General features: G+C 43.9%; 2 protein-coding genes across 4 annotated transcripts in view; one reads left to right on the forward strand and one right to left on the reverse strand.

Moving 5' to 3' along the window:
* Nucleotides 1-312: 312 nt before the first annotated feature.
* On the reverse strand, nucleotides 313-2,982 carry LOC119442459 (uncharacterized). Its single transcript, XM_037707354.2, has 2 exons — nucleotides 2,555-2,982; nucleotides 313-2,108 (listed from the first exon to the last, which is right to left on the reverse strand). The coding sequence occupies exons 1-2, from the start codon at nucleotides 2,808-2,810 to the stop codon at nucleotides 859-861; spliced, it is 1,506 nt and encodes a 501-aa protein (XP_037563282.1). The 5' UTR covers nucleotides 2,811-2,982; the 3' UTR covers nucleotides 313-858.
* Nucleotides 2,983-3,331: 349 nt separating this feature from the next.
* The window catches only part of LOC119442460 (uncharacterized), a 33,272-nt gene continuing 13,149 nt past the window's right edge, over nucleotides 3,332-23,454 (forward strand). For 2 of the 3 annotated variants that reach the window (XM_037707355.2, XM_049662186.1), the window contains exons 1-4: nucleotides 3,332-3,602; nucleotides 8,093-8,212; nucleotides 11,835-11,937; nucleotides 16,354-16,514. In XM_037707355.2, coding sequence (XP_037563283.1) covers nucleotides 3,477-3,602; nucleotides 8,093-8,212; nucleotides 11,835-11,937; nucleotides 16,354-16,514 — 510 coding nt within the window. In that variant the 5' untranslated portion in view covers nucleotides 3,332-3,476. Of the gene's footprint in view, nucleotides 3,603-3,944; nucleotides 4,417-8,092; nucleotides 8,213-11,834; nucleotides 11,938-16,353; nucleotides 16,515-23,454 lie in introns of those variants that run through there. The other variant, XM_037707356.2, reaches the window with a different exon arrangement.

A 23,454-nucleotide genomic window follows, 5' to 3' on the forward strand; every position in this document is an offset into this window, starting at 1 on the left:
ATCACATCCCTGAATAAAGTAAGAATCTCTTACTCGCACTAATCCCTTGAAAAAAACAGATTGCCTGAACCGTGCAGGAAATACTTGCACATAACTGCTGCTGCGTAGCAGGCATATCCAGCATGATTGACTGGTAGCCTGCAATGCATCAAATGATTTAAGTAAGTGCCGAGAGTCTTCGTGTAGAACAATGTTTTGAACAAATAGAAACAAATACACATTTCATTTGAAAAAGCACCTTGGTACCCAAGGAGTTTCATTTCATAGAACCATTATTATGATGTGAGCTAACCACAAACAGAAAACAACTGGTTTCGAGAAGAAACTGTATATTTTACAGCCTAAGGAAAAAAAATGTGGTATAAATGAAGGAGGTAAAAAAAACAAAAAAAACAAGGGAACTCGCAGTGATATGTTGCATTCCTAGCAACTTAATAGTTCAGAAGCTAGTGACACACTGCAACTCAACATATACATTGTATACCACTTTGATCAAACGGTTGAATGTACGAGCTAGAACTACTCCAACTTGAAACATAGGACATACTTCGTTAAACGTGTGCAAGACGCTGCACACATGACCAGAGCTGAAATCTATCCAAGTTATCGTGCACCTCTGTGACTCTGCAAAGTTGGTGGCGTGACGGGCAATACTTACTACTCTCAAGAACATGGTAGCAAAGATATTGCACTAGCAACGCTACTGTACAGCTTAGAGATAACTCGGCTTCCACATGCCCTGCATGTTCATCCTTGAGACAGGATATACATATTCATGAAGTATCTCTTGACTCGACATCAACAACTCCTCCAAGGCAACACCGGGTGAAGGCATATGCACACATTAACACACTCCACTCATTCACTCTGCTTTGAGTACACATGGTCCTGCCTATGAATCTTGCTTTTCTTCTCTGTGACAACTGCACGTTGTCCCTCCGATGAATCCTGGTGTCGGGGCTCCTCACCGTCACTATCGAAACTAACTTCTTCCATTGCACCACAGTCCACAGGCTCCCTACTAACCATGCCAAAGTCAAGGAAATGAGTGAGGCCTCGGATCTCCGTTTCCAGATGATTTAACTTGTCATCACTCCCAGAATATTTGTTGATCTTCGCATGCAGCTCATGGACTGCTTCCAAGACACTCTTCTTTGCCTGGCTCACTCGTTCTGAACGGTTATGATTGGTAGAGTCACTAATGGAGCAAAGCCTCCTCACTGATTCGAAGTCATTGGTGGTATTGCACTTCAATAGGCTCTGTTGAGTACTGCTTCCTCTTGCTTCACTGCCTCTAACAGAAGGTAATATCAAGTTTTTTCTGCTTTGCACAGTGGTTCCAGGATTGCTCAAAATGAAGACGTTCCCATTCTGAGCAGCGGAAACCAGGGACGTGAAGACCAACGGTGCACTGCTCTGCTGGCCGATGACAAGAGGTGCCAGTGGAAGCTGGCTGTCGCTCTGGAATACAACAGTGGGAAGGTCAACAATAGCATTTCTATTTCCTGCAGAAGCGTGGTTGGCGGACTCGTCTATGTCTTGGTCCACATCATATGAACAACTATTGGATGATTCTGATGGCAGTTCCAGCTTCACATCTTTTACGTATGGTGTAATTGGTCCCTCCTTCTGAAGCCGCGTCAATGTCGTTCCAAGGTAACGCCTGGCAATATTGTTGAGGTCCTTCCGGCTGATCAGGTGTATCTTCTGGAGCTCCCTCCCAAGAGATTTCTTTACATTTTTGAGCACAGTGTCAACAGGTAGGCCTTGAGCAAGTTGCTGCGCAATGACTTGCTTCTCCTCTTTGTTTAATCGCAAGTGGCCTAGGTCTATGTCATGCCCGTAATGATGCTTCTGGTAGACAAGCGAGACAACGCCAGTTTGGGTGTCCTGAATGGTTGTCATCGTTGCCATGCAATGCGCGTTAATTTTGCAGCTACCTTGAGACTTCAGCCGCCTCCGGCCTTTGCCTTTTGGAATGTAATTGCCAGACCGATGGCACACATACCACCGTTTGATGCGACCACCGTACAGTGTTTTCCCACTAGAACTTGCAATAAAGCACACTTTCTCCCTGCTCTCTTCATTCTGCTTCCAGTGGAAGAAATCTGAAAAAGAGATTGTTATAAAATCCTTGGTAAAAATGTTATAACAATGCGGGCTCAACCAGCGCAAACGTTCTCATAACTTGAATATTACATAAGATAAATAAAAGGGCAAAGAGAGGGAAATGTATGACCGGAAAGTCCCACTGAGAAGGCCCTTTACCACGGCCAATGAGAGAGGGCGCCTGGTTAGTTGAAATGAATTATTGTTTCGAAAGGCATAATAAACTATTAGCATAACTGTTGCAAGGAAGATAATATTGTTGGTACATCAAAGAGAAAGCATACTTTTGCCAGCTGCAATAGACAACTGTTATGCAGTAGTCAAGCGTAATTACGTCCTCCGGCTTGTATTTTTGTCATACGCACTCTGTCGCTTCCAACAAACAATTTATTACTCAACTATGAACAGCGTTGAAAAGGACAGTTCTCACGCAAGACTTTCTCACCCTGCAAGGAGCGAAACCGTCGCTGTTCGTACTTGTACTCAAATCTGTGCATCTGGATGAGGTGTTTGAGGAGCTGTTCACGTTGATTATATCTGACATTATGACACTGGTCGCATTTGAAGCTACCCCAAGGCATCGGTATAGAATGAACTTCACTGTTGTGATGCGCCAGGCTGCACCTTTTTATGAACGCCTTGCCGCACGTTTCACAAATGTAACGCGGACATGCCACTTGATTTGGGCTCATATTTTCCATCTGTTCAAAGCCACGCACTTCCCGTCGAATAAACAATGCACGTTTGCCTAGTTTTGCAGTCGCTCGACCCTTTTCTGTTAACTACACCCAACGTTTTTAGAAAGTAAACTATAAACGTTGACTACACTAATCAAGCCACCGCAACTACACCATGATAAACTGCGTTAACATGTCGCCCGCAATATTGTTGATAGCGATACCACTGCCCCCTGCTGTGTTGAGCGGTATGGCCATATAATTCATGCTTGGGCAATGTTCGTAATATCTTGCCCTTTAAATATTTATAAAATTAGTCACGTTCCCGTACAGCAAGAATCTTGCTTTAAAAAAAATAGTTACGGTGAAACAGCACAAATAACCTGTAAAAAGTGAAAAAAAAAGGAATCACTAAGAATGTAAAGGTAAGCAAACATGTTTAATTCATTGTATTACGTAAAAAAATTTATCATTAATTTTTTTTTACAAAAGCTTTCTGACGTCGCCACATGTGGCGCGTCATGCGAAAGCTGCGCGCATAAACATTCGCACATCCTGGCGCTGTGTCGCTGTGGTGGCCGTGGCTACTGTAGCTAGGCGACAGCCGACGGGCGTCGGAAGCATATTGGGGGTTGCGATGACGCTGTGTGAAGCAATGTCACATACATTTAGTTACTAAACGCGCGCACAATGCTTGTTGGCGGCGGTATGTCGTCGCCTAAAGTGAGCAAGAAACATGGCAAGCGTCACCACCACCATCGGCGACACCACCATCACGGGCACAGCAGTGTCCTCGCCAGCCTTGAAACGTCTCAGGTAAGTGCGACAAAACGGGAGGCGTATACACATCAGTTGTTTCTTTTCATCCTCTAAGCACTGTTTAGCGAAGTTTTTGAAAGTGTTGAACGCCGAAGCATTCGTAAGAGAGCGGTACATGTATGCTACACTCGCTCGTCCGATCGTGAAAGCATTGATCATTTCCCCTTTCCAGGAATATGTCCGAGGTGATTGTACCCTGAATTTGCGAAACTGACGTGGTAGTTTATTTTGTTCCTTTCATTTCCGAAATACACGAATGCTAGGACCGCTTAATGTTTGACGCGTTCTCCCCAGGTCAGCCCAAAGCCGTACCACCATCGTAGTGAGTTTGCATGTATTATTGATTTACCGCAGTTTCTCGGCATTGTCGGTACTACATCGACATATGCTTTTATAACGCACTGAAGCGGCATACTTCGCCCGAATGACGTGGAGCTTCTTCACAGCCAAAACTGTTCCGAGCGGCTGCTACCCGTTTTTTGTCACACTGGCGCAAAAACCCACTGTTCGTTGTTCCACGCTTCGCTTGCGACCAAGGCCGCACCTCGACCAGAGTGGTTTCAATACGCGCGCATTCGCGTGCAGGCGAAAATGACTGCAGAGACACAAAGCGCTTGGCTATCTGCCAAAAAAGCGCTGCTGCTTGGGCTAATCGCTGGCCTGCGGGAGATAATTAGGTAGGCGGCGAACGAGGATGGGGCAACCGCGATGCAAGAGCTCCGCACGACAACGCACTGGCGGATTGTGCGTTGCACCTTGACCTGGCCGCTTGCGAGTCGTCGTTATGGTGTCCCAAGTAGCACATGCACAGGTATACCTAGAGAACTTGCTGGGTTCTTTGCCCGCTACAGTAGCGCGTGCGTTTGGGGGTCGTCTTCAGCGGCTGACGCACGCGCGCGATAGCGCAGTCGTAATCCGATCCCCCCGGAGTTGGCGTGCTGTGGCTGTCGAATTACGTTGTATACAGGCAGTGTTGCCTGGCTGATAGGAAGGGTGAAGGTGTGTGTCTTTGTTGGCATCAAGTTGTGTGGCCCTGGCGTCAAGACGCTGGAGTAGAGCCAGTGAGAACTGGCCTTGCGTCGTGGTCATATGCCGGGAATCTGTTTCCACTATTAGCACTTGCTTCTAGAGCTAGCTTCCCGATGCGATTTTGCATTCGAAGCATGTGCGGCCGGCAGAAAGTGAGTACGGGGCATACATTTTCCTTGTGCGCTGCCTCAGCCTACACTCACCAAGGTGTATAACAAAAATGCACCAAGGCTCATTTCACTGAATCTTGGCAGGCTTCACACGGCCTTGCAAACATTTGTGTGCTACATATAAAAGCTGTTGCGTTGCTTACGGAATCTTCGGCAGCTGTACTACACTGACTGTTCCGTTATCATCTTGTGCTGAATACATTAGTTGGCAGCATTCGCCAGGTAGACATCGACAACAATTAAACATTTTTTTTCACTTAAGCTTTTGACAGTTTAAGTTATGTAGCGATGCTGGTAGTATCAGGCACATTCACTATCCTGTATACCTTGCATAAGTGTGCACTGCCTTTGCAGCATGGTGTTCTTACTAATATTAGGCCACTTAGTTTGTACAGGGTCAGTTAAGCATCAATGAGCTGTACACTTGATAACAAACTCCTTAAGGGGATATTGACAACGTCAGCTCATTGCATGTTATCATCACTTGAGCCTACCTCATCGAGTGTATTTCGCCACGTCCTCGATGACCTGTGATGTGTGCAGGATGTCAAACAGTGTTTCTTTTATTTTTTTTCATGACATAGGCAGCCATAGACATACTGTCGTCTTTTTATCTAGGAAGATTTTCTAGACGAGAAAGCAATAAGCGTTCCTTGCAGGCTGGAGTTATCCTATCAGCTATGGATTTTCTCGCTGTCAAAACAAACATGACGTGTTCCATAATATGTGAATGTAGGCCAGAATACTATCTGTGAAATGATTATAGTCAGTCACAAAGATGTTTATTGTTCATCTCGCTCTTAACTAAATTTGAATATTCATTCACAGCAAGGAAACTAGATGACAGTGTGTGAGAAGGCCATTGTGGTGAGCATTACCATACTGGGCCGCAATATTGTAGCGATGCCTTTTCTTGATGCTGATGCCTGTCGATGCTTTTCGTGTTCATGAGTGGTGATGCGACGCTCCAGTCTGGGCAGAGCGTCGAACGTGGCTACTCACAGACACAAAAAGGGCCGAAAGGCATTAGTGTCGAAAAAGGCATTGCTACAAAGTAGTGGCCCTGCTGTTAGTCTCCAGTAGTTTATGTGGCAGCCTTGTAGGGAATGCTGCATGCAACCTTTACTACTGTCACTCAAAACAATGCTTTTTTTTTTCCACAATATTTCAAGGAGGGAAGTGGGTGATTCGTGTCTCTAAATAATGAGCATTTTTCGTGGTTGGGGGCAGGGCAAAGAAAGAAGACGAGAAAAGCGAGATGACAGACATGTCCCTTAAGTAGCAACTGCAAGTTTATAGTGAAAAACAAAAATATAGATAGCCCCATAACATGATTCCCGCTCCAAATAATCAGTGGCAAAGAGTGGCACGAAAAGCAATGGCTGACTATCTTTGAACTACACAAAACAAGCAGACAGCAATGGCGATTGCAGGCTAAGTAGGCACAGCGATATGATTAGTACAAACTAAACACGTGCATGTCATTAATCAAATCTAACGGAGATCAAACTTCAAAGAGAGAAGATATTGTTGCCAGCCATTGCTTTTCTTGCCACTTTTTGAAGCTGATTATTTTACTTTCAGTTGCTAGTTCGTCATGTTTGTCGTTTCATTTTCTTCATCTTCGTCCCTTCCACTGCCCCCAACCATAACTCTAAAGGAACTTTCGCTATTCTCTGCTCTTCAAATTCAATATTTTTGCTGTGTAAGATTTCAAGTCGTGTTTCTGCATTCTGGCCATGTTATTGAAACAATTTATGCCATAATTGAGCAACTGTGCCATTTTGGTTTTAACAAGCCCCTAAGTGGTTAACTTTATAGATGCACATCTGAGTAGTTCAGTGGTGAGCAGCAGAGCTATTGTTTTCTACACAACTTTTTTGTTTTCTACACAACTTGTCATATACAGGTTGCATTGTGTCTGCAGAATTTGATACCTTGGCACTCTTGATTTGCAGAAAGTTCACAGATTGTGCTTTTGTAAGCAGCATATGAAGAAAATACTATTGTGCCCATATTGTTCATTGGTCACACAGTGATATCTTGATATACGATATGGTTAAAAAAAAGCATAAAAGACATCCAAACATGCTTTTTCCTTCCTTCCTTCACATGTTATTCACACGTTGAAGATGTTTAACCAAGGCAACCACAAACTGTGGTTGCCTTGGTAGTGGCAGAAATGCAGGTGAATAAATGATAGCAATACAAACATGGTAGGGTGTAATAAAAATGGAGTTTTCGTTATGTCCACTGTTGGGTAATGAAACTATCCTGTTTCGAGGAGTGTTTGAAGTATGAGCATAGCTACTTAAGAGGGGTCATTTTTTCATGCTGGCACTTATGCCCAAGCCATGCTTGAGGGATGCTGTGACATGTTGTGCACTGGCATGTACATGCTGTCCAATAGATATCTTCCGGTTGTTTTTATGAGGACTGATGCATGACAGCAGGCAGGCCCTATTCTGCAAAACACCACGGGAAAATATTACTGATCAAGCCCTAAGTCTGCATGTTCTTTTAATTGAAATTCCAGACGTGTGCATTTAACTCATATTTTTTTTAGCTTTTTTGAGTGACTGTGATGCACAAGTAACCAGGGGCTATGCAAAGTTTTTCAGAAAAAGAAAAGTTGACATCACAATTTATGTCTGGCTGATATTGCATGCTGTTAATGTAAAGGTGCAACTGCCAAGGCAGCTGTGATAGTTGCAGGCTCAGCTCTTGCACAGGCTGTTCAACTGTTGCCTCTTTTCCAGAAACATTATCCTCCCTTTAATGGCAGCACTTTCGCACTTTTCACACAAGAAATCTTGCGAGATTTCATTGCCATTTATTTCTATAGAGCACCTTCATTATATTGCAAGCACTGAATGAACACTACAACTTTTTTTTTTTTTTACATTTCATCTTGTTTCCGACATTGTTTTATTGTTAGTTGGTTTATATACACTTGGGTCATTAAACATACAGTACGAACATTGTGGTGTAAAACAAATGGCAAATTCTCATTTGTAACTTGATTTGACCTGCTGTAAGCGCTGTTTCTCTCTCTCTCTTTTTTTTTTCATTACTCAAGTTTGCTTAACTTATACACATTTCCATGGAACCAGCATAAATTGCAAAACATAAGAGAGCATGGGCAAACATGGTGCTGGTTACCTTCAGAGCTATTCTGTCTCTCAGCCTTTTGTTTTTTCACTGGTTTCTTGACTTTAGTATATTCCACTTGCACCCTCCTATTTGCTTGTGCTGGGACTTAAAAAAAAAATGGCCTCCACATTTCAGCACCAAATCCTGGAGAGGGTGAAAAATGACAGGGTGATAGTGACCGGCCCGGAGGAAGACCGTCGCCGGAGAACCATCATCGTGGAAAGACGCAAGGGCTCCTTTGGATTTACACTGCAGGTGGGACTGCTTGTATTGTGCTGTTTTTATAAAAAAAGCATTTGGCCTTGCGAGTTTAGTGCACGCTATTGAATTTGTATGGGCCTGTCATTGAAAAGGGTGAATTAAGCATAGACTTTACATAAAAGCAAAATAATTTTAATGCATGTGTGCTGTTGTACAGCTTTTTGGTAGTTTAAATTTGTTTTCTACACAACTTGTCATATACAGGTTGCATTGTGTCTGCAGAATTTGATACCTTTGCACTCTTGATTTGCAGAAAGTTCACAGATTGTGCTTTTGTAAGCAGCATATGAAGAAAATACTATTGTGCCCATATTGTTCATTGGGCACACAGTGATATCTTTATATACTATATGGTTAAAAAAAGCATAAAAGACATCCAAACATGCTTTTTCCTTCGTTCCTTCACATGTTATTCACATGTTGAAGATGTTTAACACAGGAATATGATGAGCTCAGTTTTGTGATTCAACCTTTTTTTTTCCCTTCACCTAACGAGTTTTCGGCATACATTAGACTAACTTTTCAGCTATGTGACAACCTGCCTGCACTCCTTGGCAGTGCTGTTTGCAGGCAAGCTGTAAAAACACTAAATGTACTCTATGCCTGATTCCTGTAAAGGGGAGGTGGTGCTTATCTTGGCGTGTATAAATTTGTGCCACTGACTGTCTGGCTTTGCTTCTTGTCGCAAAAGTCTGTGGTAAGGATAAGTATTCCGCCGTAGCCAAGATATTGGGAACTGTCATCTAACTTTCTGTTTTTGGTACTGCACAGTGCCGCTCACTAGAACATGCAGTATATATTAAAATCTAGAACTCCTGTATTCAGTGGGCGAAAGAGCATGGAAAAAAAAGGGCCAACGTTATATTTGCCATGACCCCAAGCATTGCTCATACTTTGATGAAGCAAAAAAGAGACGAAGGCTCAATAGTTTGAAGAAAAGCACTGTGCTGCATTTGTAAGACACGGTTACATTCCTTTGCAGCCAGTTTGTCACACAAGCTGCACTGCTTTGGAGTGAATTGGGGCTGTAACCTTGTCTTTTCATTTAAATGAGGCAAATTTATGGTTAAAGCTAAGGCATAGAATATTCCAGTGATGTGCAGCATGCATTGATTGCAAGTTTTAGTTTAAAATTGTTGTTATATCAAAAAGAAATCAAAAGCAATTTGACAGAAATTTTCTTTCAGAAGAACAAAGTGGTTGGAAACTGGAATACTCTCTGTAATAAAAGCGGAAATATTGACTGTGCTGCTTAAGTTTGTGCTTAGACAGCAATTTTAGATGTGATAAAGAAAGAGTACATATGGGCCGGTATTTTGTAGCGATGCCTTTCCGGTGCTATTGCCTTTTCGCTCTTATCGTGCTTTGTCAGTGGTCAGAGCGACGGTCCGCTCACGTTATCAATGGGATCAGCCGGCCATGAGCGGTGGATGATAAGACTAGTATAGAATAAGTCGTAAGGCATCGCTACAAAATACCGGCCATGCTGTTGATTTCGTACCTACAAACATGGCTTGGGATATTGTTTTCCTTTAAGTAACTTCAACCTCCTTGCACAAAATGGACTGCATGCTGTTAGCCACTATTTTCATTGGGATGTAATTTTTAGGGGAAATTGAGGCAACGCCAAGCATTGCACTGAAAATGTCAGTTAGCAGCAGTGTGCACCTTTGTCGAAATATTTCCTCTTCTCTCTCTCAATTTGTGTGCAAGGAGGTCTAAATTGACACGTAAGGATAAAGCAGTTCCAATTTGTGTCTTGAGGTTCAAAAGTTGCAGTGTGTGTGCTTCTTATTCGAAATCTGTGTATAGTATGTTACAGCGACATGCCATACTACTACTACTGTGACAATGGCCTGTGCATTTCAACAGTTGGCAAGTGAGGGAGGCCTCAGCACTGATGTAGTCAAGTCCCCTAGTTAAAACAACTTCATGCTGAGGCTTCTTCTGTTTGCTAGGTTAATCATGTCTCAATCTTCCTTTGAGCCTTTGTTTTCTTTTTTTTTTGATTTCGTACATTTGAAAGGTGGTGTTCCACTTGTAAATAATAAAGCGCACATTAAGAGATCTGTCACCGAGGTCCCATCCCGTTTTGTGCAGTTTTTTTTTAACTGTTTTAATAAATTATAATTTGTGCATTATTTGCATTATATATGTGCACGTGTGCTTATGCTCAGTCTTGGGAAAACAGTTTAACAAATGTGTGTTAAGGTACGTCCACAGTTATGGGGAAAACACACAGGGCCAATTGGAATGTCGCGAGTGGCAAAGTTTACGTAAAGTGGCAGTAATGATCGGCAACTGCTCGAAAGGGTATGAGACCCATTTTTTGCAGCAGCCACAAAAACAAACACCCAATAAAAAAGCGAGTCAAAAAAGTTGTGTGACCCACAACATGGTGACCTTTGTTCACTGCATTCAAGACACTGAGGCAGGTGAAGTGGGTGAAAGCGTGCACGTTCTCAAGAAGTCTTGAAGGGAAAGAGGGACGTCACGCGATGCCACATGACTGCTCTGTCCCACAAAACGTGGGTCATTGTGACCTTCATGGCTGGGGTCTGCCTCATGTGCACTCCTTAACTCTTTCGTTACCGCACCCACTGAATTTGGGTCACCGGTGACCCAAAGGTGCCGCGCGAAAAATTAAAAAAAAAATACTGGCGCTCCTATGGACTAACAGTGACTTAGCTCATTTTTCTAAGCACTGTTGCTTCATTTCCTGAGTAGTCTGTTTTTTTTCCCGAGTAGCGGCGGATGTTTAACAGCAGCTCAAAAAAGTACGGTTCACTTCATTAGTTCACGAAGATGCCAGACGATCTGGTCGCCGGACCCTCATGCCAATGGCGTCATTCTGGTGATTCTGTCTCACATGCAAGGGATTATTTTTGCTGTTTCTAGCAGCAGTGGCTCTGCGGATGATATCAGATCATCGGATATTTAGTTTGGACGATGGAGGCTTGCAAATCCAGCCCACGCCGCCGTCAGCTGTTCGGCAGTATTTTTTGTCTGAGCTGCTATTTAGCATAATTTCCTAAAATACCCATGGTTCAACAGCTCATTTATCTTTCTCTTTACTGATATCCATTGTATTATTGTGTTTGGAAAATTTGTAGAGGGAAAAAATATAATTGTGGCCCATGATGGAACAAAAGTTTCCACTAGGCAGAAAAAAACCCAAAAGACTTGTGTGCTTTATGACCTAGATAATTCAAACTTTGCTGTTTTATAGACATTTATTTGCAAACCTTGTATATTTCAGATTATTTTTCGCTTTTTCTCCTTTTATGTTATGAGGACTACATTGGAAATATTGTATGCAATTATCAATAAACCTTGTTTTTAATAATTGTTTGTTACACTCAAATATTTGTTTGTAAAATAATATCCTTGGAAAGTACATTTATTTAGCTTTGTATTGATATAAAGCATGACGCTGTAACCATGATAATATTTATTACAAAAAAATAATTGCGAAAACCTGCAAAAAGTGGCACATTTTGCCATGGTAACGTTACGAAAGAGCTTTAAGAGGGCTGCATGCGTTTTTCCCACTGATGTGGATATATGTTTAGTGGGGTTATAACATGGGTGACATGAACAATATTGCCTGGTGCAGACGTATGGCATCCACCACAAGCGAGATGGAGAAATTGAACTCATCACATACGTCGACTATGTTGAGTATGATGGGCCAGCCTTCCGTGCAGGGATGCGTCCAGGTGAGTTCCTATTTGCACCTTGGTATTGGCCAAACCGTGCTATTCTAAGCAGCCACCCATGATTGGAGTAGTTCCCGACTCCCTGTTTTAAGTAATTTTCAACTGTTTCCTGACAGGGCAATTTATAACCATCTACTTGAGTGCAATGACACACCTCAAGTGCCCAAGTGTACTTTCCGAATGTACTGTGCCCTTACTTAAGTGTGTGAGGATTTGAAGTTTTCTGAATTGGAAGATTTGTTTGTGTTTTCTGTTAAGAAAACAAAAGGATAATGGTTTACAGGCAACCTTTGAGTATGTTTTCAGTCATAGGTTGGTGTGCTTTCATTAGTTAGAATATAATTTTTCTCAATGGCATGCTTGGTGGATGGTGGCAAAATTTATTGTGTTGAGTAGCTGTTCTCAGACTTTGAAGGTGTCCTCTTATCACCTACTCCACCTGCATTTGACTGTGCGAAAAAACAGGTGCCTACTTCCCTGTTTTCTTGCAAATTATCTGTCAACTCTTAGGTGGCTTCTTGTTCAGTATTCTGCAGCATGTCAGCCTTGGATTTCTATCCATTGCGATAAGAATGAGAATGGTAGCAGCTGTTGATTTATTAGCTCACAGTGCCCCTGAGTGCTTGGTGCATATGCAATATAATATTTTAATTAAATAGCAAACAGCTGTTTCCAGTTTCTTCATTAGCAGTTTCTCTATGCTAGGTGTTAGTGGTTTCATGCAGTTTGTTTGTCAAATCTTCTAGCTCTGCAAGCTCACTTTAGTGCCTGCAAGCACGGTTTTGATAACTGATAAAATTGGTGCTGCTCCGATGCGAGGATTACGGCAAATCAGGCATCATAAAAACTTTGCTGCATGGGCTCTTGCGAAATATTCACGAGCAAAAAGTCTATGCATCTAATATTTTGCATTTTGTTTCTTTGGGCCCAGACACATTTTAAGTGAGTATTATGGCGTGAGAAACAAAGAGAAAAAAACACATATTGACTGGATGTGCACCTATCCTGTTGATGCATGTTTGTCTTCATTGTTTCCTGCCATAATACTTAACCTTGTGCCAATTGGTGTGTGTATGGCATGGTGAAAATAAATTATAAAGAAGTGCGCTATCGATTGATTATTAGCAATTTTCAGTACTGCAGCTTGCAAATTTCTTTCACACAAAAGCATAGAGACAGAGTTGAATGAAAGCAAGAGATGTCAGGCTCTAACGTACATGGTACTATCTAAGGGCAGTGAGCAAGGAAAACTAGTAGATAAACACTGCCCATTCTCTAAGTTTGTCTTCTGCCTGAGCTTTTTATTTTACCCTCTGTATTTTTACCTCTGCAAAATGATACTAGCTCTGCGTTATTATTGGCAGCATTTGAGTGAATGTTTTTATTTCATTTAATTCTGTAAACGTGCTTATTTCAACCATACCACACCCTTTCATACCTTGGCTGTGCTCTTGGAAAAGATTCAGTACTTGAGTTTGTTTAGTAGTTATTCACGCATTCGTAGTTACAAAAATATTTTTGCAGGCTCATATTAAAGGAAAGGAAACGTCGCACATTCACCCTATAGCAGCCTTAACAAATAAATGCTAAGTTTCTAACTAGTGGTGTGCGAATATTTTAAACTTTGAAGATTTGATTTGAATCGGTTAATATTCGACTCGATTCAAAATACAGTGTAGACCGCTTATAACGTAAGTCGCCGGAGTCGCGAATATCCGCACTATAAGCGGTACCGCACTATAACCAAAGCAACAATTTTCAAGGCCCGCACATATGCAAAACATGTGCACCGAGCCTCCACGCGTATGCGACAGTCGAGGAATGCGGCTAGAACATTTGCATTCAATTTACAGTCGAATCTCGTTAATTCGAACCAAATCACGCGGCGGTGCCTCCGACCGGCATTGCTCCGGCACCGCCATAGAGTAAAAGCTTAGGAGACCCCCCTCAACGTTGCGCGCGAACAAAACAAAAAAAAAAAGAAAGAAAAAAAATGCGGCGGAAATTTCACCCTCTCTCAAATGGCAAGGTCGCCGCCGATTCTGCATTGCGCCGGAAGATGCGTGTATGTGCCGACGTCTCAGCCACGCTACCGTAGCCACGCGTAGAAAATGGCAGTGAACCCTTCTTTCTCCTTTATGCTTCTTCTACTTTCTAGTCACGTGTTGACCATGCACGCTGCGGCTACGGTGCAGAGGGAAGCCGCGGCGCTGTCCCAGGCCGGCCAACGAAACTGCCCACGCCGGCAAACGCCCGCTTCCCCATAACGGCAGAAAACAAAACTTCGGGGATCTGGCGCCGGGCCGTCTGTAGCGGCGGCGCCTGCACGGCGGCGGGCGCGCACGGCGACAGTCGAAAGTGAGGGACCTACGAGGTAGGGCAAGGGGAGCCACCGAAGCGGCGGAGTTGCCGAGGCGAAATCTGCTTCCCTGCCGCCCTCCCTCACATTCCACGGTCTCCACGTGCGCCCTTCGCCGTGCCGTGCCGGCGCCGCCCGCTCCCTGAAGTTTCGTCTACTGCCATTATCGTGAAGGGAGCGATGGCCGGCGTTGGCAGTTTCGTGGCCCTCGCTCGCTATGCGCGCCGTGACATTTCACGACTCGCATTCAAGATTCTGGTTTCAGCCTCACTGGCTGTTCGTTCGCACCACGTGCCCTTCTCCTCCACTTCGTCTCTCTTTCTTCCTCGAGTACTCCTTGGGGTGCCCGTTTGAGGGGAGCGTTCGCCGTCTCCGCTGACTTCCGTACTTCCAGGCAGCCACACTAACCGGTATTTTGTTTCCCGCAACTGCACTATAAGCGATACGTGTATACATGGAGTGCTATGGGAAAATTAACGGGAGTCTGAAAAGACCGCACTATATCCGGTCCTGCACTATAAACGGTTACGTTATAAGTGGTCTATACTGTATTAGAACCCCCGAAAATTGCTGTTGTTAGTTAAGTCAGCTTTGCTGTTTTTCGTGCAGTGAAGCATATCAAAAGTAGAAAGGGGCACTGTCACGGGGCCCTGCGGGTGCTTATGGCTACCCAATGCTATCGGCTCAAGTAACTACACTTTGCTGCCTTTTTGTGCATATGGACAACACCAGCCATCAGGTGGAAACTATGTGTCTGCAAATAATCTGGCTAAGTGCTTAAAAACACTGTTTTCAAACTACAAATTTCACCAAGTAGCAAGCTTGGTAACGTTTTTAGACCCTCGTTTTAAAGTAGTTCAGTACCAGCAGGCTGCTTCAATGGCAAACTGGATTAAAAACCTCGCTTTAGAAGAAGCAAGGAAAATTTCAGCACCAAGGAACTCGGATAAGTCCTCAACAGCGAAGGCTTCTGAAGAGGCCCATATCAGCACTGTAGAAAGACTTTGATAAGCTCATCAATAAGCAGCAATTTTCACTTTCTAGTGGCAGCAATTTTCAGTGCCACAAGTGCAGGTTGAAAGATATGTGCATGATGAAATTTTGGGCTGAAAATATTTGCGAAGAGATACCTGCCGCTAACAGACGCTCGTGTTTGCAGTGAGTAGCTCTTTTCAGTGTCAGAAGGAATTGTGAAATGCAGGAGCATGGTCGCTGCTCCCCAAACATGTCAAGCACCTATCCTTCTTTCATGACATTAAATAACTGCAGTTGAGGTACTGTCAAGCAAAAGTGTTGTACCAGAGAATTTTGTTGACCACAAAGCATAACTTTCCTGTACGGTATTTGCTGTGTAATTAACTAGTTTTTTTTTTTTCGTACCTCTGGTTAGTGTGAAAAAACTTGCATTTTTGCAAAACCGGTAGTATTCGTATTTGAAGAATATTCAATTGGATTCACTAGGGCTTTCATTATTCGAATTCACTTCGAAATTGAAAGTTTGATATTTGCCCCCCTCTACTTCTAAGTAATTTATTTGGCCTTTGTTCCCAATTTTTTTGCTGGCATAATGAATATTCCAGTTATGTAGCAATGCCTATTGAAAAGTGTCAAATTACTATGCAGTATAAGAGTAAAAAAAAAAAAAAAGTAGCAATGAACAATTTTCTCCTCAGCAAGTGCACATGACATACACTGCTGAGTAATGTAAGCATTAATACACTGTCAGAATTGGCACCAACTAAAACATTTAAACCTAGTTTAAATACAAGGGTATCCAAATAGCCATGCAAATACGACAGAAGACACTGCTGCTACAGCCTGGTGTGACCACCTACGAATTCAGAGTACTGATGACTCCTTTTCTGCCACAACATAGTCAGCAGGTTTGTGCCTTGAGTCTATGGCAGGAATAGCTCCTCTCCTGCACACATAATGAACAGCCAAACACTTCACTGCTTCAGTTATTGGCCTGCCTTTGTAGCTTTATCAAGTGAGCACCATTTTGCCCATTTATAATGTGCAGTGCTGCAGTGTAACACTGGGTTGTATATGTGCAGGAGATGTGATCCTTTCGATAAACGGACATGACATGGAGCATGTGGATCACAAGAGCCTTGTGCGCTTCATCCAAGGTTGTGCATCCACCATGCGTATGGTAGTTCTCTTTGAGGACTGCGTGCACAAGGTGGAGCTGCACATCCGTTACCTGCGCCTGCAGGTACGTGTCATTGGCTGCCAGTTCTGTCAAGTGGAATTTCCTGTAAGGAGTTTCTGTCACTTCACTTTTTCATAAATGTTTCATGGGGAGAACCAGACTAGGAGTGGAGGAATAATATTCCACGTTATCAGCTATGAAGTCTTCAAATTAAGTGAGAATGAGGTGCTAAGGTTAGTCCTGGGTGGAATGAAATGTAGTAGACCCTGAGTGACATTAGAGTTGTTCAGCAGTTCTTACTTGCAACTTAATCACAACTCGTTCCCTGGTGGTTGTTTTGTTGGCAGGACCTTCAAATTCTTTCTGTTTTAAGCTATTGAATGGCAGAACTCATCAATAATTAAACTCACACCAGAAGTTTTGATTTTGCATGTTTCAAATGGCAACTGTCATGTGTACTTGTGCTCTAACATTGGCTTTTATTGACGTTTGTTTAAATTCCCATTGAATTTGCAATCATTTTTTTTTACATTATTTATTTATTGTGGATTAAGCCTCTCAAATGGCACATAACAGGGCGGAGGAGTGTCTCATGTTTAAAATGGCTTTGGGGGTTACATCTCCCCTTATGATACTTTTCTGGGAGTTCCACATACATTTGCTGAGTCTTGCTGTTAAAGACAAATGCAGTCGAACCCGTTTATAAAGAACTTGATAGTTCAGTGAAAAGTGGTCGATGTATTGCTAGTTTGTTATACAGTTGCAAACCGATTTTCCGGACCTGGCGAGGACCGAAAAAAAGTTTGAAACATTGAACAGTCCGAAAAGTTCGTTCAGCCAAGAAAATTAAATTTATTACGTTTAGAGCGACTTAAAAAAATCTTTAAAAGTGCCCTGCCTCATACTACGCTTGCAGGCGATCAGATTTGCTTGGATTTGTGCAGCACTTGGCTCTAGTGAATGCACAAGAGGTGGCGCCAAGCACACAATTGTGAAGCCGCACAAACACACTGAAAGAATGCCCACAACATCTCCCGAGACACACTTAAGCTGTGGACACACCACGTGCAGAATGGCGATCAGAACTTGATTATGACAATAATGCTGACCGTAAAAGAAAAAGAAAAAAATCGCCGCCCCTTCCACTCTGTAAAGATGGTCGAACAGCAAAGCGATGTTAGTTACACCGAGTATTACATCTGCATGCATTGCACGTGATGCAGTTGTGTAAACACAAGTAAACACAGAGCTACAACAGGAACTTATATTGAAACGTTGCGAGGCAAGAAGAGGCAGCGACTTCCGAAGCTACTCGACGAGTGTCCATTTCTTTGGTCGAAACCTGCTGAGTTGCCGCCAGAGGCATCGGCTGTAGTCATGGACACCGTGCGCATTCGACGCGAACGCGGACGGCATCGGCAGCAGCTCTGCGCGTTGCCTCGATGGTGCTGCTACTTTTTTTTTTTTTTTCGTGAGGTTTCTCTCTGTGTTTTGGCATGCTTTTTTTCGAGCCAATTCTCGCTGACGCTCAAGGTAGGCAGCCTCTTTCTCAGGAGTACGTAGCGTGCAGTAGTAGTCTCATCGCAGCCCATCTGTGGTTCGGAACGAGCAATTATTCCGGATAATCAAACTTTAGCGCCTAAATTCGTCTGAAAAATCTGTCACAAAAATGCATTAGCTCTATGGGAACCCTGATGGTGCATTTATGAAGTCCGGAATATCCAATCTGCGAGTTTTTGGACTCCAAAAAATCCGTCAGCGACTGTGTGTGGACTCGACCTTCAACATGCACAAAAATTGACAACACTGAAGCTGGCGTCGGCAGTTATAATTTGACACCACTTTGCTCCTAAAATCTTTTCATTATCTTCATTTTTGTTCCTGGCTTTTTCACACATCGAACTGCAAGTTTCCATTAAAAATGTCTTCTAAAGAATGAATATGGCGTCAAAGCTCTTTCAAAACAGTGCTCTGCATGCTCTAATCACTTCAAAACTATACGAATACAGCCGCCGCCATTTTTTCTTTGAGAGCTCTTGATATATTTTGCAGTCAGCGGGGCATGAATGGATTCTATGTACGATAACGAAGCGTTCCAGTCGGCTGGAAGCGCAAACTACTGCAGCATGATGGCATTTTGCAAAGGTCTTGCCGTTGCGGCTGCAGCATCAGCCACACATGTACTGAGTGCTTCAAAATTATGTTTTCTATGTCGCTATAGCCTAAAATGTATGAAGTTCAAAAGGTAGAAAGCCATTGCAAACTGTGATCTCTGGGTAACAGCATAGTAACTGCCGGCTCTTTGTAACTTTGCCTTGCAGTGGCGTGTCGTGGTGCATTCCTGCTAACTCTCACCGCGTAAATATCACAAGCAACAATAACTTAGCAACACACGAGCGGCCGTTGGTCCAAAATGTCAAAATAGGTGTAATGCATGCGTTGCCATGCAGTGCCGCATGGAAAACAGTGCAAGAACAAGAGTGCTGCTGTCTTGGCCTCCGAGATGGCACTGGCACGTGTGCGCCAGCTATCTCGAAAGTTACTGCCGCCATGCTGCCTAACCGTGAAGTATGCTGGAAACATGCCTTGAAATCATGGTTACCCTAGCATAGTTGAAAGCAAGTGACTTTTGTCGCACTTTTTGAAATCTGCACGCAGCTCTCGCTGGTACTATCTTTGTCACAATTGGTCTGGAGAGGCGGGCGCGTTGCCATGTACCCAGTTCCTGCAAGAAAGTTCCAGTGTCGGCAAAAATAGCAGCGATCAGTTCGATTTTTGGCCGCCAATGTAAAAAAAATAAAGAATGAAGGAGGGGAGAAGAACCGTTGACATTGTCCCTAGAGCTATTTCACGGTTTGTTTATGGCGGTTGTTGGGAAATATCTTTTGTTTAACAAAACCGGAAAACTGCAACTAATCGAGTGAAGCCGTGGATTGTGCAAGTGGCACGTGCCATCAGCACCGACACGCGAATGTAGCAGATAAAGACTCGTAGGTCAGATTTGGTTCTGTGATTTCTATGCGGTTTTTGATGCTTCGGTAACCAAGCAACATTTTCTTTTATCATGTGGTTTAGGGTGCTGATAGTACAGACTTTTGTGTGCCTTCCGGTTATTTACATGCGCTGCGAGTTGTAAACACTACGAGGTAATCTTCGTGAGAATACATGACCTTTTGATGTTGTCGCGAAGCTGGCGGCAACGCCAGAGCGTAGTCGCAACCACTCCTCTGTCGCTGAGTGGTCACGTCGCTGTGCCGCAGGGAAATCCTCTGTGCTGTGTGACGGGCAGATCTCGCTGGCCGAAGTTCGCCCCGATGTGGCCATGACTGGTTGAAACGGTGCATAGGGGCTTCCCGGTTCGCACCGGTGTGATTTGCCGAATTTGCCATTATTTTCATGGACTGGATGTGGCAAGCCAGTGTTGCCTGGGTGTGAGAAGGGCGAGGGGGGTTTCCCGGAACGGTGCAGAAATTTGAAATTCGCAGTGAAGTTAGGGGAGGGGGCTGGCTCTTGCATGGGGAGGAAGGGGGGGGGGGGGCTTGCTCGGAATTTTACAGTAAATGACTGTAGTGCAATTAAAAAATGCTTACATCACTGCAAATACAACAATCAGAACATGATACATGCACATATCGAGATGCACATTAATGCTAACTAGATGTACAGACCAAAGTGCACTTCGGCAAAGTTGGCTGCCATCTTCCGCAAAAAAATAAAAGCACCAGCCGACACTGCAATGTGACCACGCATGGTCATGCCGCTTGCCGGGTCCTGTGGGCTATAGGTGAAACATACATGGAGCCTAACAGTTACCGCACGGTGGCAGCTACGGTAGCTGGCACAGTGAGCAGCTGGCCGCTTAACCACTCTAGGCAAGTGTGTTCAGTCTGTACTTGCAAGGGTGGGACTCCTGCGCCAATTGTACCATTTTGATACAAAAACAAATTCCTATGCCAAACACAGAAAAGTGACCCAAATTATGCCATGCTGTGCCAGAACGGCTTCGGCATGTGTGCTCCGGCAGTGACCGCGAACAGCGAGCGGATTCTTTCTACAAAAAAGAGTGCCAGCCGTTCATATTCCACGCGATGGTGTCTTGCGCACATTTTTTTTCGTAATTTTCACACTTAAAACATTCTTAAACTCCAGCCACTTGCCGGAAGAACCGGCAAGTGGCTGGCGCACTGCGTGGCCACTCCCAGCTGTTGTTGCTGCTGTAAGAACGGCCAGGGCAGTGGGCCGAGCGGCACGGTGCTCCATAGCTATGGCACAAAAATACGAAAAGTAGGCTGAAGGCGCTGTGAGCAAGCAAGATATTGGGGAGGCGTGGGCTGCAGAAGGTTCAGCAGGTGGGCGTCTCTGTCCCCAGGGCCGGTACAACGTAAAACTATTCCAATCTGTTTCTATGCCCACATGGGCGAGGCCTGAGCCATTTTGACCTATCATGAAGGGCTAATGGCCGATTCAGAATAAAAAGTCGCAGTTTCGCTGAAAGGCGAACTGCGACTTTTTATCTCGTAAAGCGAGATCTTTTTATCTTTCTTACGAGATCTTACGAGATCTTTTTATCTCGTGAAGCGAGATCTCGCTTTACGACCGCGGATACTTGGTGTAAAAACGCTGGAGTGAGAAAACGCGGCGGCAGCAGCGCGCGAATTGACCTTCGTGCTGCCTCTCACTTCAATGCAAACTAAGCGGTGAAGCTATCACGCAAAGCTATCAACACTCGGCACACTTTGCCCCCATTGCGGATTGATTTCAAGAAAGGAGCGCGCGACCGCAGCAGCAGCAGCCACCAGAGTAGAATGCATCTCCCCTCCCCCCTGTGCTTTACGCATGACGGAAGACGGCGTGCTTCTCTCCCACTTTCCACCCTTGCGCACACGAGATTGAGCCGCCATCTTCGGCTCACCCTCGCACACTTTCACTCGCACACACAGCATACGACGCGCGGCGACTGATGTTATCACCCTTGGGCGTTATAGGGAACATCACGGGGATGGCAGAAATGAGCCTGGAGTGTCCATATATTATTGCTATCTCAATAATAAAAAAAAAAATTGCCGCCCAAGCACTCCGTACAGATGGTTAACCAGTGAAGCTGAAACGTGCGGCCCCGGTGTTTATCACTGGGTTTATCCCGACGGTACATTAAAGTCTTTCTCAATTATTGGTTACGTATGTCTTTGTGTTTCTTAATAAGGTTTCACACATGTTCGGCTGCGACGGAGAAAATGACGTCCCTGACGGTATGCCCATAGTCCACCTCTTGCGATTCTTCAAGATTAAATCTGTCTCATGTAAGACAATGAATGGCTCATACCCCCTTAAGCATTTGCTCATACCCCCGTAAACACAGCCTCCCCATTATAACGACAGAAGAGAAGCGAAATTCCACGCTGGAATGATGAGCGGCAACGGAGCCAGCTGTGAAAGAAGACGGCGACGACAAATGCGGGAGCAGTGGCACGAGCGCATTCACGCAGTTGCGCCAAGGGGCGCCAACGAGCCAGGTGTGAAAAGACGACTATGCTCGAGCCATTGCTGATGATGATAGGTTCTGCATACAGGCGACAGAAGGACGAATCGGCTAGCCATATACAGCTTCGCTGTAAAACGGGTTGGAATAGTTTTACATTATACGAGCCCGGGGTTGATTGCAGCTCTCCAGGTCTGCGGTGACATATGATGACCCAGAAATTATGTTACCGCTTTGATTGGACCACATAATTTGAGAATATTTGCCGCTATCATCATGAGCCTCAGCGCTGGAATATATAGTTTGATCATAGTACCACTGATGTTTTCGGCTTTCCAGGAACGCATGCGCCGTGCCCCCACTCGGCCCACTCTTCCATATTCTGGAATGCTATGTAGCTTCAAAGTGCGCTGCTACTACACACTTTGTGTTGTTTGTTTATTCTGTGTTCATCGTGGTTTCGAAGTGTGCTGCCATATTCCACCAATATTCAGATTGGGCTGCCCCAAACTGTTTCAAAATGAAATTTTATCTGCTCCAAATTACTCCAAAATGAAATTTTGTTTGCTCCTAACTGGTACAAAATGCAATTTTACTTGCTCCAAAAATTTCTCCAGAATGACTTTGGGCAGTCCCACCCCTGTACTTGTATTTTGGCACACTTTTATTGTCTATATCTGAAAGTTATAATGTGGTCTCCTCAAAAACTTCACAATGTTTGGATCCTGGATGTTGCAAAGGTAAACAGTTTTATTCCATTGTTGTTCATGGAGAAAGCTCAAACAAAAGCTTTTGTCAATGCTGAACACTTTTCCATCAGAACAGTATGTACCAATTTAGTGATATTCATGCAGCCTTTCAACAGCAAGAATAGGAATTGGTCTCCCCTGTTTTGAGCATTGGTTTAATGCAGGCAAGTCAAACAGGCATGAAGTTTTGCTAATACATTCGTTTTGGGAATATCAGATTAGATTGTACCTTGAGGCTTTCCTTGCACTTTCTGATTTTGTTTGATTAATCTAGTTTGAAATGGCTCCTATTAGCAGGCTCTAACGTTGATCTAATAGAGGTTAAGTATGTGACTAGATTAACAGATTGGGATGCTTGCTTGAATTTCCAGTGACGGAACCATAACATCTGCTCCAGTTGCATAGGTTGTTGGTGATCTGGTAGTTTCAGCCCCACTTTAGGATTAGTATGTGCTGAATCAGGTAGAAGCACACACATGTCAACAAGATTGGCCGATAGTTCTGATATTTTCGTAACTTACACTTTCCATTATGAATGCAAAATTATTGTGATCTACTTTGTTATTGATATAACAATTGTACTCCTAATAACGTATTTCATATGTGGCATGGGGCTACGCCACCGCACTACGTACTGCAGCATAATGATTTAAGCTTGCAATTCACAGTATACTGATAGTGCGAGCCACAGCACGAGAAAGACGACGGCCATGTCTGTTAAAACGCTATGACGCTATGTACATAAGTGCCAGCAGCTCCTAAAAAATTGTGGTGT

Source organism: Dermacentor silvarum, chromosome 2 (assembly GCF_013339745.2).
Source record: "Dermacentor silvarum isolate Dsil-2018 chromosome 2, BIME_Dsil_1.4, whole genome shotgun sequence".
Lineage (NCBI taxonomy): Eukaryota > Metazoa > Arthropoda > Arachnida > Ixodida > Ixodidae > Dermacentor > Dermacentor silvarum.